Source organism: Chelonia mydas, chromosome 7 (genome assembly GCF_015237465.2).
Source record: "Chelonia mydas isolate rCheMyd1 chromosome 7, rCheMyd1.pri.v2, whole genome shotgun sequence".
In the NCBI taxonomy this organism is placed as follows: domain Eukaryota; kingdom Metazoa; phylum Chordata; order Testudines; family Cheloniidae; genus Chelonia; species Chelonia mydas.
Genome location: NC_057853.1, coordinates 17,970,463 through 17,988,125, shown reverse-complemented (window position 1 = coordinate 17,988,125; position 17,663 = coordinate 17,970,463). Strand labels below are relative to the sequence as shown.

The following is a 17,663-nucleotide window of genomic DNA, read 5'->3' as shown; positions in this document are numbered from 1 at the left end:
TTTTCCTCCTAAGAGCTGTGTGAAAACAGCCACAGGTGTGTCACAAAATTTCACGTGAAAATGCTGAGCATTTCATTCCAAGCTCTCAGGTGATTCCAACATTTAGACTTTCTGCAAAAAGCCCACTCAATGGCCATTTTCACACTGGATATTTAAAATGGCACATTTCAGTGTGACCTGATTTTTATCTGAAGCAAATCTGGCATTTTCAAAACACTATATTTTTGGCTCAAAAGTAGGAAATTACTTGCTTGTAGGGGACCTTAACTTTTGCATTTCCTGACTCTCCTTGATTTTATTGTACCACTTTAGTGTCACATTATTATGGGGTGTAATGTTTTTTTAGAGGAAAACCAGTGGGATTTATCAACAGCTTTTCTACTGGGGGAGAAGGAGAGGTTGGAGTCAAAAATGCCATAGTGGTGGCAGGTCTGGGAAAGGATGGCTGAATGACCAGCTGTCCAGTAGAAGGGAGGTGGAGAGGAGGGCTTTTTCACCATGTTGAGTTTTAGACATATCTAGAAAGATGTGAGAGAGGCAGTCATGGGAGTCTGCACAGCGCAGGAGAGGTTCAGGTGGGAAAAGAGAGTTTTGCGAGTTGTAAGTGTAACCCACTGGTGAGTGTGTGTTACTGGTCCCCCTCTGTGTCCAGTCTGTCGGGGCTATGAGTCTGTTACAGCCCCAACTACAGAGCCTAGGCTTGTTAGCTCAAGCTGTAGCAGCTCATGCTTTTAGCTCTGGAGGTTCCCACTTGAGTTACAGGCTTGATGGCCAAGATGGTGGCCGTCGCACAAGCAGAGATGGTGTTTGAACTTGTGTGATTGAACAGTATCACTCAGGACAATGTGTAGATGGCAGTGAGGAGTCAGTTGAGGTCTGATTCCTGGCAACATTGTAGCAGGGATGTGAACTTGAACGTTTTCTTTTATGTGCCATACGAAATAAAGGAGAAATCAGCTTTCCAGGCCTTCGCAGAAAGGCACAAACAGCATGCGAAATTAGTTTACAATTTATCTGTGGAATGACATAAACTTATAAAAATGAATAGATCTTATCAGTGATATGCTGCCATTTATATAAAATCCGAGGACTATAAATACATGAAGGGAATTAGAATATTGACAGCCAGAATAGAGTCTGCCTGGATATGATTAGATGGTCTTTTATCTCTTAGGAAAAGCTGAGCTACTGAATACTTCGCTGTATTAAGATGCTGTTAGTGGCCCTCCATGAGGCAGTGGGATAATCTTAGCTCACTCCCCAGGGGCAACAGTCCTTATCAAGATACTGCTTTCCTATTTGGTTTGGTATAATAATCAGACACAAGGATCAGATCCTCGGCTGGTGTAAATCGGTGTAGTTGCACTGGTAGCAATGGACCTGCACTGATTTACACCACCTGAGGACCTGGTTGGTTTTTATGAGAGGCAAGAAGACACAAAATACTATCTCGAGGCTCAGTCCTGCAAATAAGCCATTGACATCAGTGGATGGTGAGGGGATTCCGTCGCTCACAGGTTAGGGCCCTTGACTTGTAAAACTTCTTTCAGTGGAGGAGTTGTTAGTGGGGTAACATAGCAACAAGCTAGAAATCTTCTGTACCATACAGAACTGACAGCTTAAATATCGTGTGTGTGTGTGTGTGTGTGTAAAAACAACCCACATCCTAGGCACTGATGTGAAAATGAGATGGAAATTCATGTGCAATTTTTCTTTCTAGGTGAAAGAGCTGAATGTGGCACAACCAGGTAAGAAGGGTTTCGTCTGCTTTACCCGCTTGGGGAGGGGGCTGGCTCACTTTTTCCAAGGGACGAGACTCAGGGAAAATGTGGTTTGATTCGTTAGTTATTGACACAGCACACTGGGTTTCAAATGTAGCTCTATACTCCAGCTGCCCTGTGCTGGGCTATGCCCTGCGACAGGGGAGAGGCTGAAACCCAGCTCCCCACATCAGCGGCCTGCTCCTCTGCTGCATTGTCTAAGTGGATTAATTAGAATGATGACAAACAGGCCCTTGTTTTGCTGCAGTGTAATTTCCATCTGACTAGCTCTGAAGTGCCTGGAAGTGCTGTGTCAGCACGGTGCATTGCAGTGTCTCGATAAATGTATCTGAAGTTGTGCTGTATTCATAGCCAGCCTTAGGATTGCACAACACATGGGTGTCAACCCTCCCAGCCCTGTCTCCAGCCCCCCCCAAGTCGATCCACTGTTCAAGCAAGGGCAGGACATGCTGCATGGGACTCCAGGTGACGCTGGGGTGACCACCCAGATCCAGCCCTTGTAACTGGTGGTATGGAAAACGCTGGTACTTCCCCATCCAAATAAATTGGTTAGTCTCTAAGGTGCCACAAGTCCTCCTTTTCTTTTTGCGAATACAGACTAACACGGCTGCTACTCTGAAACCCATCCAAATGAAGCAATTGATGGAGCTGAGAGTAGATGTAGGAGGGAGGGGCCTTTACTATTGCATTTTCCAACTGCTTGGTACACACAGCCATTAAGCTCAGCTTTAGCAGCTTGCTATGAATTTGTAGGATTTATAACAATAGGATGTGTGTCAGTGGTGCTGCCAAACCCCTCTCCATAGCTCGTAGAAACCCCTCATCATCTGTTTATAGCCCTGTTTCGGTTTTTCATAAAGTTTTCAATACCAGCAGAAACATTTGATCTTATAAATGCTGAAACATGCTGGCTGCTGTGGCTGCATTTCCAGACAGGAAAACAGCTCCACTAGTGCTCTGTGGAGCTCTCTCTTCAGCAAGCTATTCGGAAATGGAGGCATACTGCTGGAATTAACATGCCTTAGAACGTCAGCAAGGCTGAGAACTGACCAGGATTCTAAACAGAGGTGGCCGGGGCCAATCACACGAGAACACAGAGATTCCTTTCTCCCCTAGGCAGGAATAACCCATGGCGGGGACTGGAAGCTCTGTGAATTTGAGGAATCCTTACATCAGGGTTATCTGGGTTTGCCCTGCTGTGTAAGAGGTACATGGCTCAACTTCCCAACCTGCATATCTCCCAATGTCCAGTGGAGGCAAGAGGCATCTGCTCAACTCCCTGCTCACCCACTTGTCGCAGGCCCTGGATAGCTGATTCTTCAAGAGTCATGCTTCCAGATCCTTCCCGGGTTCTTCCAAGGCTATCAGCTACCCCAGGAGCCACTGATCACCTACTTACTGGTCCTAGTTGGAGCCATAGTTGGCTGATCGCAGGCAGAGCGATAAAGCCAATTGTTGTGTACAGCATTGTCTCTAATGATGCCATGTTCCAGCCCAGACGGGATTGCATTTCAGTGGTGGCAGTACAGTCCTCAAGGTGCTTTGTGATCCTTTGGATGAAAAGGTGCTTTTAGTAAAGGACTGATTGATTGGTGAAGGGCCACCAGAGTAACTAAAGGAAGACTAAAAACTGTACCTAGACTTTGCTCTTAAGGAGCTTCCTTATCTGGGGTGGAAGCGACTGGGACAGTATCACAGGCCAAAATAATCAGGGGAACGAATAACAAAGAGTGATGAGTGAGGGATGACAACACAGCACTCTGCTTCTTTTGTTGTTTTTGTCCCTGAATTTACTTGTGTATCACATAAACAAACAAATGAGAAAAATCTCCTCCTCCTCTGATGTAGCACTATATGCACTGTCAGAATGGCCTTCCGACTAAATCCAGCTGGAGGCCAGAATGCCACAATCTTTTTCCTTCAGGGCCTCACCCAGCTAGAGGAAATCATAGAGCAACAAACCTCCTCGGTCTCTTTGGTTTATATCACAGTCATCTAACTGAGAATCGGATGGGCTCTTCACTGCACTGTCATGATTTCTGCTCCTGAATTGTCAGTTGAAGGAATGGCTATAAGCAGCAAAAGTGCCTGCAGTCAAATTGTTTCTTTTAATTGAAGGCACCTGATTTATGTGTCAGCGGCTCATGACTCTGTCACCTTTTAACAGATAGAGTTGTTTGTAAATTGTTCTTGTCAGTTCAGCTCAAGTCTCTGAGAACTTTTGCAGGAAGGCCCTTTGCACTGATTTTAGCCAGACTCATTAAAATCCCCTGCTGTGATGTGTTAACAATACAAACATCCATAACATTTTGTGGCGGTGAGGATGAAGGTAGAGTGGAATCATGACAGTAGGACTTCATGCCATTTTTCTCCTTCACGGTCTAGATATTTGAGTTCTGTAGACTTGAATTTTAGAAGATATAGTCACGTTCTGAATAATGTCAATGAGAACCAACCGGCTAAATTTCTACCCAAGGCACTGAAATAACCTTCTGTGCTTTCATGGACTACATGTCCAGGAGTGTTGAGCACAATCTCCAGTGAAGTCAGATGGGGCTGCAGGAGCTCATTGCCTCTGAAAATCATGTCCAAACACCAGCAGCTCACAGGGCAGAAGCTAGCATCACTTGCCAGCCATTCCAACTATAAAGGCAGTGGGCCCAATTCCGCTCCTAAATAACTGTATTGTCTTCATGGAGTTGCTCATAACTGCCCTAGTGTAAGAGGCAGCGTGGTCCAGTGGATGGGGCGCTTGCCTGGGACTCGGGAGACCTGGCGCCTGTTGTAAGTTCTCTGCTCTGTGACTTGGGTGAGTCACTTTTATGTGCCTGTTTCCTCTCTCGCCCTTTGTATATTTTTGACTAGTAAGTTTTCAGGTCAGGGACTGTCTTTTACTCCGTGTTTTTACAGTGCCTGGAATAATGGGTGCTGCTCTCTGTTGGGATCTGTAAGCACTACTGTGATTCCAGCAGTAATAGTAAGTGTAAGACCAGAATCAGGCCCAATAGTTGCTTCACTTCAGATTCCTCCTTCATATACCGGCCCCTTAGGATGTCCTGACACTTCCCTGCTGGCTATCAGACACTCCCTTTACTTGACCATTGTGGACTTGAACTATGGTACTTTTTGTGATTTATTTTAAAACAAATCTCACTGTATAGAAGAACCCACTGGGAATTTGAAACAAAGGGAATTCATTGCGACAAAGACAGAGCCCTAAATATGGGGTTTTTTAATCATTTCTCCCGCCCCACACACCATTCCATACTCAATTTGGTTTGTTGCCAAAGGGTTGTATAGAGGCTGGGTTGTGCGCTTCAGCCTGTTACTGCTATGTTGTGCATGAGTGCTGGCCTCTGCAGGGTTGCATGGGGTGGCTGGAGGCTGTCCTGACTTTAAAATTTAAAAACTACATTGAAGCATCAATTTTGAAGGAAACAAAATGACAAAACCCAGTAATTTGGACCTGCATTTTTTTTTCTTACAGCTATTTGCAAATTTTGGTCCTAAGCTCCCCAGCCTAGACAATGTCCCTATGAATATTTGTAACTGTAATATTACAAATAAAAGTTAGCTGTGGGTTCTTTGGAGGTGCCATCACTTTCCTCCTAATTGCTGAGTTCCCAGCACTAGGATGAGATCTGTTTGGGAATAAACAGTTTTGCCCCCAGTGTTTTCCGTAGGTTAGCATTGGTGTAATTGGGGGATTGGATTGAACTTTGCAGCTGCTCTGAGAGCTCTCTCAGCAGGACAGTGCGATGAACCGGCATAAGTGGCAGGAAAATATTAAAAACCTAGCACAGGACCAACACTGGCCTTTACTTTTGTAAAAATGTTATCCCTGCTTCTAGCCCAAATGCCAAGCAGGGACTGTGATACATGTCCTCTCACAAAGTGAAAAACAAACCACAGCTTATCAGAGGTAATAGACAATATCTTGACCAGAAATATTAAGCAGCTGTATTATTTTCTGGCATGGAGGTGACCGGTTCTGTGTGTGGCAGGAGAAGAAAATTCCTAATAGTCCATCATTTATTCAGATCCTGGTGCGCAGCTTTTAATTTCCTGAGAGGGGTGTGTCTTACGATGAACCACTAGTAGCTAGTCAGCGTTGTGCATTGTGCCTTTTAGCGACATCCTGTTCGAGCTGTCTAGTTGCAGCTACTCTGCTGGTGATCATATCATGGGGCATTGCTGGACTACTCTGGGAGATCGTGGAGGGTAATGGGCTGCCAGTTTATAATTGTTAGCTATTCCTATTATAAAGATGCATTCTTATTGCTAAATTACATAAAGCTGACCAGGCGTTAGGTGACCTACAGGCCAGTGGGAAGACACAGTCCCTGCCTTCAGCAGCTTACAGTGTAAGGCCCCGATTTTTTGCAATGAGTTGTCCGCAGAAAGGCTCTCCCACACATGCTTTCCTGGAGCTGTGCGTGGGCACAGCAAGCCACCATGCATGGAGCTCCTCCCAAGATTGAGGCCTAAACCATACATCCAAGATCTGTCAGCACACACAAGGATCTCCCCCTCCAGACACTTAGCTAGGGCTTTGAAATAATCAAGCGTCTGCCCTAGAAAAACCTATGTGAGGTTTTACGCTGAGCCCTGGCTCGGGACATTGAGAGTATAGTCAGTGCTGTGTGGATTCCCATACAATGTGGGCGTAATCAATAAAGTGCCTCAGTGCCTTGATTTAAGTGGGGATGCAGCATCAAGCTTGGTAGGAAGATGCCAGCGCGGGGAATAGCTACAGCATCTGTTTAGAGCCAATGCACTAGTCTTTACAGAGGGTTCCCCATTCCCCCCGCCCGCCACAGCCTTTGAGATCTTTCCCTGTCAATGTATTTATGTTGGTGTTTTGATTTCTTTTGTTCCATTTCTCCCAGGCCCCCATGTCTTCCCCCTAAACCACAGAAAATGAGGAGACCTAGGCCTCTCTCAGTCTATAATCATAAACTCTTTAACGGCAATATGGAAACGTTCATTAAGGTACTTGCTGGCTGACAGTGAGAGTCTATGAACGCTATGAATGTAATGGTGGTTTTTCTATCCTAATTGCTAACTCATTTCCTCTTTTGGACCTGGTCCTTCCTATCCACTGTGCACACTGTTAACATGGCTAGTATGCTCTCTGCCTCAGTGAAGATTTCCATCCATATCTGTTTTCACCCATGGTGCATTCATTACATTACTTGTCACGCTACTGTCCACACCAACTGAGAGGGATGAGATAATGGTAATGACCCTTGTGGTACAGTGTGGAGTCACCATGTCATTCTTGCCTGTCAGCAGGTTAATTGCAATGTGCCATATCTTATCACAACAGGCATAGCTGTGTTGGCTTTCTAAGTTGCTGTTATATGAACACCCTGGAAGTAAACAGCATCACTCCCACCTGTCATAGAAAGAGACTTGCAGAAGATCAAGCAGCAAAAAATAAAGAAAATCCCCAAAGATCCTGGTGTTCCACTGTTCGGGGCCCTTTGTGTCTGGGGAAGGAAAGATAGCACAAAAGGCAGCTATATATATATTATAAAAACACCTAGACTTTTATTTTTAAGAGGAGTGTTGAGCAGGGGTGAAGCAACCTCACAAGAAAATATTGTCCTTTGAGGAGGATTCCCTGAGCAATGGCTGATTAGAAACTTTAAAAAAAATCGGAACATTTTATCTCCTGTTTTCATGGCTGCAGGCGGAGAGAAAATGATTCAGAAACTCTCACAAATCTTCTCCCTGTTGTAGAGAATGTTAGCAAAGCAGACTTCTGCTGAAATGTTTTGTTTAGAGGGGGCTGAATGGGAGGATTACATATTCTATGCTTTTCTTAACTCTCCCCCCAAAAACAAAACAAAAACTAGTCAGTTAGAGTCAATGCCAGTGTGGATAGGTTCTGATGCCCTCCAGTCAAATCCAGCACTGGCAGAGCGGATGAGCCTCCCCTTGTAAGGTGTTTTACTCTAACACAGGCTGGGGAATGGAAGAACGGCTCTCATAGAAGTAATGCGCTTATGTCACCATAGACCCTGCATCAGCAGTCCATCCTTATTCAGCAAAGCACTCAAGCTGGTGCTTACTTTCAGTCGTGTGCTTAAATGCTTTGTGAACTGGGGACTGTAGAAAACAAAAACTATAAGCAACACATGGGAGAAGACTGTCAACGTCTCCCTTTTATTACTCTTCCATTACAGGAGCAAACTGTTTCTTGAAGAGCCCTAGTGGCTTTGGCTCAGTGGCCTGTGACACTCTTTGGAAAGATCTAACTTGCTCTGGCAGTTGGCACAGTGTACATCTCTGATAATTTTTTGGATCAGATTGTTTTTAAATTACAACGGTATCAATCCAGATTAATTTGGCTGATACCAGTGAAACTAGGAGCAGAATGTGACTCTTTATTATGCATATAACTCAGGATCCACTTGGCCCATTCAGTCTTAATAAACCGTGTAGTATAAGAATAATAGTACAGATCTTTGAAGAGACCTTCAAAGTCTTTCCCCTGTATTCCCCAAGGGTTAATCTAATTGTCTAACTACTGATCCTCCAAAATCTAATCCTGCAGTACATTCTGTTTATGAAGGGATGAGAGCTCCTTTGCTGCAGACGTTTCAGCCGAGACTGGAAAGAGCATGAGAGAAAATATGGTAGTGAACAGCACTGAGAAAAGCCTGGATTAGACGAACTAATGGGCCTTTTCCATCCCTGTTTTAGATTATTCTATTATGCTATTTTAGTGCAGCCATAAACCTAAAGGCAGTGTTTTCAAATTGGGAAGCGCATTGTCACAAATAATATACAGTCCAGACATACAAAGCTGTTAATCTTTTAATACTTGTAATTTTTCCATTCTTAAATTGATTTTTAAAAAGGCAATATTGATTAAAGTCCAGCCTGTTAAATATTGTTCTGGAGTAATTAGCTGCACTGGAAACCTATCTGAAGGGACTAGTGTCCTACATAATAAGGAGAGTCCTGTGGGAAACCATTGTTCACGTATTTACAATCCTAGGGATTTCTGCACCAGATCAGACCCACAGTCCATCTAGTCCTGAACCTTGTGCCTGACAAAGGCTGGTACCAGATGTGTCTGCATAAAACCCCCCATAATGGACAATTATGGAAGTTCCTAGCAAACCCAGGGCAGTTAGTGATTAACAGATGCCTTGAACACAAGGGTTTTCTGTTCCCAGGAATTCTCTGTTCCCTTCTTTTTGAGAAGCCAGGGCACCACACTTCCCTCTGAACACCTGTGGGATGTGGATAAAAAATAGAAGCCCACTTTGAATACAGGGATGGGTGGGAGGCACTGGGCAGTTCAGTAGTGGAAAGGTAGAAGGAGGAGGAATGGCACAAATCTGGCAAGAGGCTTCTGAATTCTTGACAATCACTGAGGCTCAGACACTGCATACTAAGCAGGTTTTGGGGGGTGAGGGTGGAGGCAAGTTGGGGGCTTGAACTGGATCTTTCTAAGCTGCCATTGCATTTGAGCTTTCATGGCCTCCAGAAGATATGCTTACTTTAACTGATCTTATTCTTGCTTAATCTTTTCTTTTTCTCCTGCTCTGCTGCTTTTTTATGTTATCAGAGGAAGAAGGAATGCTCGAACAAGGAACCAGGTATTTACTAGAGGGCCTCCTTTCCGAAACCCAACTAAATCGACGTGAGGGATGCATTTGTATCCCTACTGTAAAAATGTCCACTTCTAAAGCCCAGCCTACCTGCAAACCTCCCCCAAGTCTATTGGGGGTCCTCTGAGAAGTGGCTTAAATACGAGAACAAAAGCCAAGGTTCATTCTAGTGTGAGGCCCCTATTTAGGTCCATAGTTAATGCATTTCACGCATTTTTTTTTTTTTGTGACTTCTGTGACAACGGGTTTTTTTTAGACTAAAATATTCTTTAAATTCTGTAACCAGAAGCCTGTTTTATCAGACAGGTAAAATGCAAATCTTGATCTGGCTTATAATGACGTCTTTGAAACGGAGTAGCTGTGATCCAGTTGCATTTGTCCCTTACGTTTTGTTTTTCAGTCAGCCATATAAGGAGAATTAGCTTTTCGCCCACATTAATAGAGTCCTTTTCCATGAATGATTGACTTCACACAAGTGTACTCAGCACTGTTTGATGGCTTGATGTTTTAGCACCTCCTTTTCTTGCTTATTCTCTTACTAAACTCAATGGCGCTCATCTTCAAACCTGAGTTTTTGCAATCTTTACTTGAATAAGCTTCCAATATGTTGTTGTCAGCAAGCTAATAAGCTCTTAATTCTTTATTGAATTAAATTTTTTTTTAGGATTCAGGACAGGCTATCCCACTTGTAGTTGAAAGCTGCATCCGATACATCAATTTATATGGTAAGCGAATTCCTCATTTGCTGATAGCTACAATGAAGGCTGTTGTTTAAAAGAAATCAAGTATTTGCAGTTAATGATGAAAGATAATGGAGGAGCCAGCTGCCTTGACCAATTGTATGGATGTGAGTTATAATGATATAAACTATGATGTAATATTGTATAAATGAAAAATATATGGGCCCTATATGGGTTTACTTGGGGTTAAATTGTTCACTTGGACCCTGATTCAATGGGAGCTGGTTGCAGTATTTGATCTAGGGGGGTTGGAATAGAAAAGGCAAAGCAGAAATAAAATCTTAATATGGTATCCCCTGCCTCTCCCTTTCTTCCACAAAGAGACAAATGTAGCCCATGCAGAGCTCATCAGTTTCTTTAGCAGCAAAACCAAAAACCAGTGGAGGCTCCTTGGGGGATGCTTTGCCTGGCATGTTTCAAGTCGGACACAGTGCAGTCTGTATAAGTCACTGCACGCTGGCTCTGGGCTGCCCTTTACCTGTCAGTTTTGCCTCTCGTCTTTCAGATCGCACCTGCCCCTACTTCAAATTCTTTTTTCATTGCAAGTGTTTGTGTTACTAGGGAAGGTTGCGGTTGAGGGGAGCCCATGGGGCTCTTTTCTGGTTGAGATTTTGACAAGCCAGGGCAGGAAGGTTTAACATCAGCTCTTAATGGCCATGTCTGTATAATGCTGTGTGTTGCCCAGTGTGGAAAATACAGACTTCTGCAATGTTTCTTTCTATGGGCGAAATGTAGGCTTTCTGGAGCATGAGAGTTGGTTCTGACTTTTTTTTTTATCTGTTTAATAATTTGGGGGTAATGGGTGGGTCCATCTGCTTTTACTTTCCCCGGGTATTGTTCTTTACCAGATTCTGTGGAATTTGGCATATTAACCCCCATCAGATTCCAGCAAAACAGCAGAACAAAACAACTGAAATTCCACATTTGGATGTTGGTTTCAACACACTGGAACAAATCTCTCTTCCTTCCTTCCTTCCTTCTAGGTCTTCAGCAACAGGGTATTTTTAGAGTTCCTGGATCTCAGGTTGAAGTCAATGATATCAAGAATTCATTTGAAAGAGGTATGTGAGTAGCTTGTGGACCTGCCAAGGAACATTGATGCAGCTAAAAGTGTGATTTCTTGGACCTCTCCTCCTGTCCATCAAGGAGGCAGAGATTAAGGGTGGATTTAACTCCTCCCCTAAGGGCTTTAGAAAATCACACCCCAATGGCCTTTAGACAGCATACCATTTCCTGGATAACAGAAAACGGGGATGATGAGGCCCTCTTCTTGTCCCTCTGTGCTTGATGGGGCCAATGCAAAATTGTGTACGTTAGCTACCTTTTATCACTCTTATACATAGGGAAAAGACTGACAAACTTCACAAAGGCTCATCTTAACTCATAACACAGGGAGTAAATGTAAAATTGACCTCCAGATGACATAGTTTATTAAAAATTAATAACCATGAGCCTCAGCCTGGCCAAAAACACCCAGACATGTAAGGGTTGCGGGATTGGGCCTTATATTTATATAAAAATTGATCTGGGTGAAATTGAATGGCCTGTGTTAGACAGGAGGTCAGATTAGATGGTCAATTTGGGCCATAGAATCCGTGACTCCATAAATACTTTAAAATAGCTGTTGGTGGCTCGGAAAGGTTGTGAGCACATGACCACCATTGAAGGTTCCAGCTAGGGTTTTCCAAGCCAATCAGGGGACTTGGTTGCCCAATTATCATTCATTTTAATAGGAACTGGGCATCCAAATCCCTTAGGCACCTTTGAAAATCTCCACCTACAGGCTTATCACCATACAATGCACTTGTTGAGCTGGCCAGTACTATTCCATTGATTTCAGTGTAACACAGGTGAACTGGGACATGATTGCGTCATCCAGCAGGTCCCGTCTTTTGATGCTGTCCCGTACCACTGTGTCTTTCTACCTTGAGTTGTCTGACACACTGAATGCAAAAGATGTATTGGGCTGAAAACTATGAAAGAGAACCAAATAACACCACTAACCTTCAGGAATATTTTAAAACTCACACTGTGACAATTACCCGCATCCCCCTGATTACCATAGGCTGGGCTATAGAATGTCTTGGCATGATGCTGCTTAACACAATATCTTATTAAGTCATTGATGTGCTGGGAAACTACATAGTATTGCCATTGCACGTGTTGCTTTTTTTTTATCAATGCAGAGCTTTTGGTTTTCCAATTCTAGTTAGCTGAGTGGTGCTTGCTGCCTAATTCAGCTAGGAAAGAATGCTGGAAATAAATCTTTTGTGTGTTCAGGTGAAGACCCTCTCGCTGACGATCAAAATGAACGTGATATTAATTCGGTTGCTGGGGTCTTAAAGCTCTATTTCCGAGGACTGGAAAACCCACTCTTTCCTAAGGAAAGGTTTCAAGATTTGATATCTACTATAAGTAAGTACCAGCAGTGAGACATAGGTAGGTTCCTTAGATTTTGCAGCTACAAGACAGTATCTTCCATTAAACAGAGAAGCAGCGGTAGATAAGCCCATCAGTACAGATAAGCATCAAAACCGCTTCTGAACCTCTTCTGTCTACAAAAATTGGGTTCAAACAGCCACAAGAGACCAGTCTTTCTCATGGTATTTGACCATTTGCATTTCACATCCCAAACAAATCTGGAAAGTGCTGAGGGTCGTGAATGGTGGGGGTTGGGTTGTTTCAGATACCTTGAACCTTACAAAGTTTTTGGGTTTGAATTTCAGGGTGAAGGTTCAGGTTGATTGTTTTTCTTCTCAAAACATTCCACCCTGCTCTTCTCAAACTAATGAACCCAGGGGGAAAAAACTCTGATTTCCCAGACTTAATTATATTTCTCCCAGTACCTCCTGGTTGCAGTGAATATGTATTGCCAAGTGATGGACTCTCTTAGTGCCCTGGAGGGAAAGGGCAACTGGTGGGATGAACCTGCAGTTTTAGAAATGACAGGGGAGCTTGGTGTGCATTTGTGTGTAAAATGCTTGCTCTTAGTTTTATTTTGCAAAAGAAATATCCAGAATTTATAGACTTCAGCCCTAGTCACAAAGCACCTGTCGAAGTATGTGAATAGTTCTAATAGGAGTATTCACTTGCTTAATGATAAGCACACATTTAAGTGCTTTGCTTAATCAAGGCCTTTACTGCTCATGTCTAATCTTTCACCTCAATGTTAGTGTACAAAAATGCTAAAGATTCAGCAGAACCTGAAGAAATGGGTTAAACCTAAGGGTGGGTGACATTCAAATTGGCCTGTTTCTAGTAAGATGTGCCTAAGGTATGCTCATTTTTTCAGTGACATAGGCTTGTGTCAGTAGGCTTAGAAAATTCATTGCCTCATATTTTTGTTGTATAAAATCACCATTCCTGTCAAAATGTTACATACAGCAAAGTCTGTGACGCAGAGGGTGTATGTGTGCAAGCATCCCACACAATGGAAGCGATTTCCACTAACAGTTTCACAAAATGAAAGTGCTGAATTTTGCACGGTTCTAGCATTCACGCCCCTGACACAGGCTGCCTCTTACAAAGACAGTCGCAAGCAAGGCTGCAAAAGGCTTGAACCAGCCCCCGCTCAAGTCCATAGGCGTGAATGGGCATTGGATCTGGCCCAAGGTCCCAATTCAAAAAGGTAGGTACGTGTATGCTTAACCTTAAACACATGAATATTCCCACAGGAGTTAAGGTGACTACTTACGTTCTTAAAAGTTAGGCATGCACTTAAGTACTTGCTGAATTTGGGCCAGTTAGCAGAATTATAAGAGCCTTTGGGAGTGATTCCTAGTATACATCAGTGGTTAATTTTCTGGTTCCTTTTCTTGGTGTTTCCTTTTCTTTTCTTCTTCCTTATCCCCCTTTTTTAAAAAAATCGGTTTTATAGCTTTTCTTCTCCTCTTTCCTACCTTTCTTTTACAGCAAGTGCTGCTGATGGTACATGGATACTAAATGTCTTCCTTTTTTCTGTCCAATAAATGTGTGCTATATAATGTCTCTCTCAACCTAAATGGGTTGGGAAAACATCTACATCTGAAAACCACTCAAAAACAAAATGCTGTAAAATGATCAAGCCTTGTACTTACTGTTCTGGCCCACGAGCTTACTAAGGCAGAAAGGTTGACTCAGCCGAGAAGTCTCTCTGGACTCTCTACTGCAGTAAAACAGAAAGCCTGTTTGATTTCCCTTGGCTCATGCTAAACTATTCTGAGTGACTTTTTGCAGCAGGTGGCATTGCACATGTCATAGGGCCTTTGAATGCCCCGGAAGGCTGCAGTGCCATATAACTCACTGTTTATGTGATATGAGAGTGTCTTCCTTCCTTAACATATGAGAGGCTGCCTGTCACTTTTGCTCAGCTGGGAGCTGAGAGTTTACATGGAAACCTTTCTCAAATGCACATGCCGAGGAAATGGACAGAAAAGGAATTCTGATTCTAGAGGGTCACAATTCACTGGTGTGCCCCAGTTATAAAGGGATGCAGGTATGATTACATCCATTAAAACCTCTCTGTTACAGCTGGTTGAAATATTTTTTATTAATGAACATTTTGAAATTTGCTGAGAGGGTTTTGTTCCACTGGGTTTCAATATAAATCATTCGTCATTGTCATCTTGTTTGGATTAAAAAATTCTTTTATTTTTAAATTTTTAAAAAAATTTAATTTAAATCAGCCCCATCCTTAAGCAAAACCAAAACAACAAACACTGACCACCGCAAATGATGATAAATAAAGAATAAAATAATATTTTCTTCAAAGAATGGAAAACTTTGAGAAAATCAAAATGTTTTCTGCAGTATTTCCATGTTTGAAATCTGGCCAGTAGTCACTGAAAAGCGTTTGAACAAAAAATATTGACCAGCTGTGTGCAGTCTGTGTGTTTCAGTGTGATAAGCAAACTTCAGCAAGGTTCACAGTTTGACTAAGCACCCGAACATCAGGCAATTCATTTAGGGTACATCTACGGAGCCTGCGGCAATGAGCCTCCCAGCTTGGATCGACAGACTCGAGCTCATGGGCTTGCATTACTGCGCTAAAATTAGTGGTGTAGATGTTGCGGCTTGGGCTGTTTTTAGAGTGCTAGCGCAAGCCTTGCTAACCTGAGACAACTGAGGTTCACTGCTGTGGCTGTGTAAAACATACCCCTCGAGTATTAATCTCTCTTGGATCATCCAGCTTGGACAGGGAATTTCCTAAGAGTGCCTGTTCTCACAAAATCTTTGGTATTGATTGCTTCTGTTTGGATCAGAAATGCCCTGGAACTCACTTTTCTTGTACCATTTTAGACAGAACCTGGGACAGCAGAGGCACCCAATTTAAAAAAAAAAAAGGGGGTGGGGTGGGGGGAATATGGGATAAGCTAATTAAACTGTCACCTTGAGTAAAGGCTCTGCTCAGGTTCAGTCTGGTTCTGTGGTTGGGCCATGGAAAAGTGCTTTAGCTGCAGTGAAGGTTCAGGGAATAGCGTGGGTCATATGTAAACCAGTGCGCTCATCTGTATTCCCAACACTGTGCTCACACTACGTCCCTGAAGCCACACTTCATAAAGAAATAGATCAGCTTCGAATACAGTATGTTAGCTTTGATGGTGTGCATAGAGGGATAAATTCTGTCCTGAGTTAGTGTACTCAGGCAAAACTCTCATTTGAGGTCGATGGGAGTTTGACGTGAGTAAAAACAGAGCAAGGACTGAGTGAAAGACTAAGGGCTTGTCTACACTTGAAATGCTACTACAGCAGCACCACCGCAGCTCTTCAGCGTAGACACTACCTACGCCGATGGGAGGAGTTTTCAAGCTGGTATAGATAAGCCACTTCCCCAGGAGGCGATAGCTAGGTCAACAGATCTAATGTTGACCTCGGGCTGTCTACACTGAGCATTAGGCCAGTTTAACTACGGCATTCAGGGATGTGAATTTTTCACACCCCATAGGTGATACAGATAAGCCGACTTAATTTTCTAGTGTAGACCAAGCTTAAGTAAGGACCTCAGGATTAGGCCCATAAAGCAGTAAAGAAAATTAAAACAGAAGTAGGATAGGAAAGCTGAAGAACTTTTGTTATCAAATCCTTTGGAAAATGGCAGTAGCTGTTTAGGGATCAAATGTATAAATACTGGTAATAAAGATGTAGCCATGGAAATAACTAGTTTCACTTAGATGCAGAATTTAATGCATGCGCTGAATTTCTCCATTCAAATTCTACATTTACAGGCATAAATGGGCATTTGTACACACAGAGCTGCACAATTTTGGTAGACATGTTTCTATGTTTGGTCGTTAGTGTTGTCATATAAATCAGATCTGTCTGGAAACACAAAGTTTTTTCCCCCTTACATGTCAGGCTATTAGATCTGGATAAAAGTCCATGCTTTACTATGTTGTTTAGCCACTAGAACCCTTCAGGCAAGTGCCTGACCATATAACTCTACCATGTATTCTTGTGTTCCAGAAATGGAGAACCCTGCAGAAAGAGTGCACCAGATCCAGCAAATCATCATTACTCTGCCCCGAGCCGTCATTGTTGTCATGAGATACCTCTTTGCTTTCCTCAATCAGTGAGTCTGTTTATCTGGTTCTTATTTAACTGAGCTGCTAGCTCCCCTCTTTTCCAGAGGCCTCCCTTTTCTTGTCAAGTCAAATGCTGACAGGCATTTTGTTTGTTAATATTTTGGTGTCTGCTCTGGTTTAATGTCTTTCCTAGGCATGACTGCATGAACTCTCTGTAGTGCTGGGTTTTGCAGCCAACATTAGTCGGCTCAGAACTTTACCTGTGGGTTGCTTGTGTTTGCAGCTTGTCACAGTACAGTGATGAGAACATGATGGATCCCTACAACCTGGCCATCTGCTTTGGACCAACTTTGATGCACATTCCAGACGGGCAGGATCCGGTGTCCTGCCAAGCCCATGTAAATGAGGTCATCAAAACCATCATCATAAATCACGAGGGCATCTTCCCCAACCACAGAGAGCTGGAAGGACCTGTGTATGAGAAATGCATGACTGGAGGGGAAGAGTATTGGTAAGACGTGGGTGATTGAAATAAGCAACTTTAGTGCTCTAAACAGGGCCAGACTTCTCTCCCTAGCTTTATCTTTTTCCATCGTAAGCCAAGAGTGAGTCTATGACAATGCAGGGCTACTAGTTGGTGCCTGATGAACAAGGGGTTAACTGCAGTTCACATGAGTTCTGGGAAATGGCTTATAAAAGCAGCTATTTAAGAGATTGGGATGGGCAGAATGCCTTTGGGAAGTTTGGGCCAAGCACTCAGGCCTTACAGGTCTGGGGTAAACCGCAGGTGGGAATTCATTCAGTTCTTCCTGTTATAAACATCATGGATCTGATTCTCAGCTGGTGTAAATTTGATGTAAATTGGAACAACTGACTGATTTGGCTGGAAGGACATTCGTTTACATGAGCTGAGGATCTGGCTTTATCCCTTGCTACTGCATCCTTATCCAAACAGTAGAACCCCTGTTTGACAACTCCCTGGGAACGGAGGAGTTCATAAAATCACAAACGTCA

The 17,663-nt window shown here is 43.2% G+C and overlaps 1 protein-coding gene across 3 annotated transcripts in view; it reads left to right on the top strand.

Annotated features, from left to right (window-relative positions):
* The window catches only part of SRGAP3 (SLIT-ROBO Rho GTPase activating protein 3), a 269,776-nt gene that overhangs the window by 235,602 nt on the left and 16,511 nt on the right, over positions 1-17,663 (top strand). For 2 of the 3 annotated variants that reach the window (XM_043551354.1, XM_037904516.2), the window contains exons 11-17: positions 1,721-1,748; positions 9,367-9,397; positions 10,074-10,134; positions 11,133-11,210; positions 12,430-12,564; positions 16,591-16,696; positions 16,933-17,160. In XM_043551354.1, the coding sequence (XP_043407289.1) occupies positions 1,721-1,748; positions 9,367-9,397; positions 10,074-10,134; positions 11,133-11,210; positions 12,430-12,564; positions 16,591-16,696; positions 16,933-17,160 (667 nt within the window). Of the gene's footprint in view, positions 1-1,720; positions 1,749-6,670; positions 6,774-9,366; positions 9,398-10,073; positions 10,135-11,132; positions 11,211-12,429; positions 12,565-16,590; positions 16,697-16,932; positions 17,161-17,663 lie in introns of all 3 variants that reach the window. The other variant, XM_037904515.2, reaches the window with a different exon arrangement.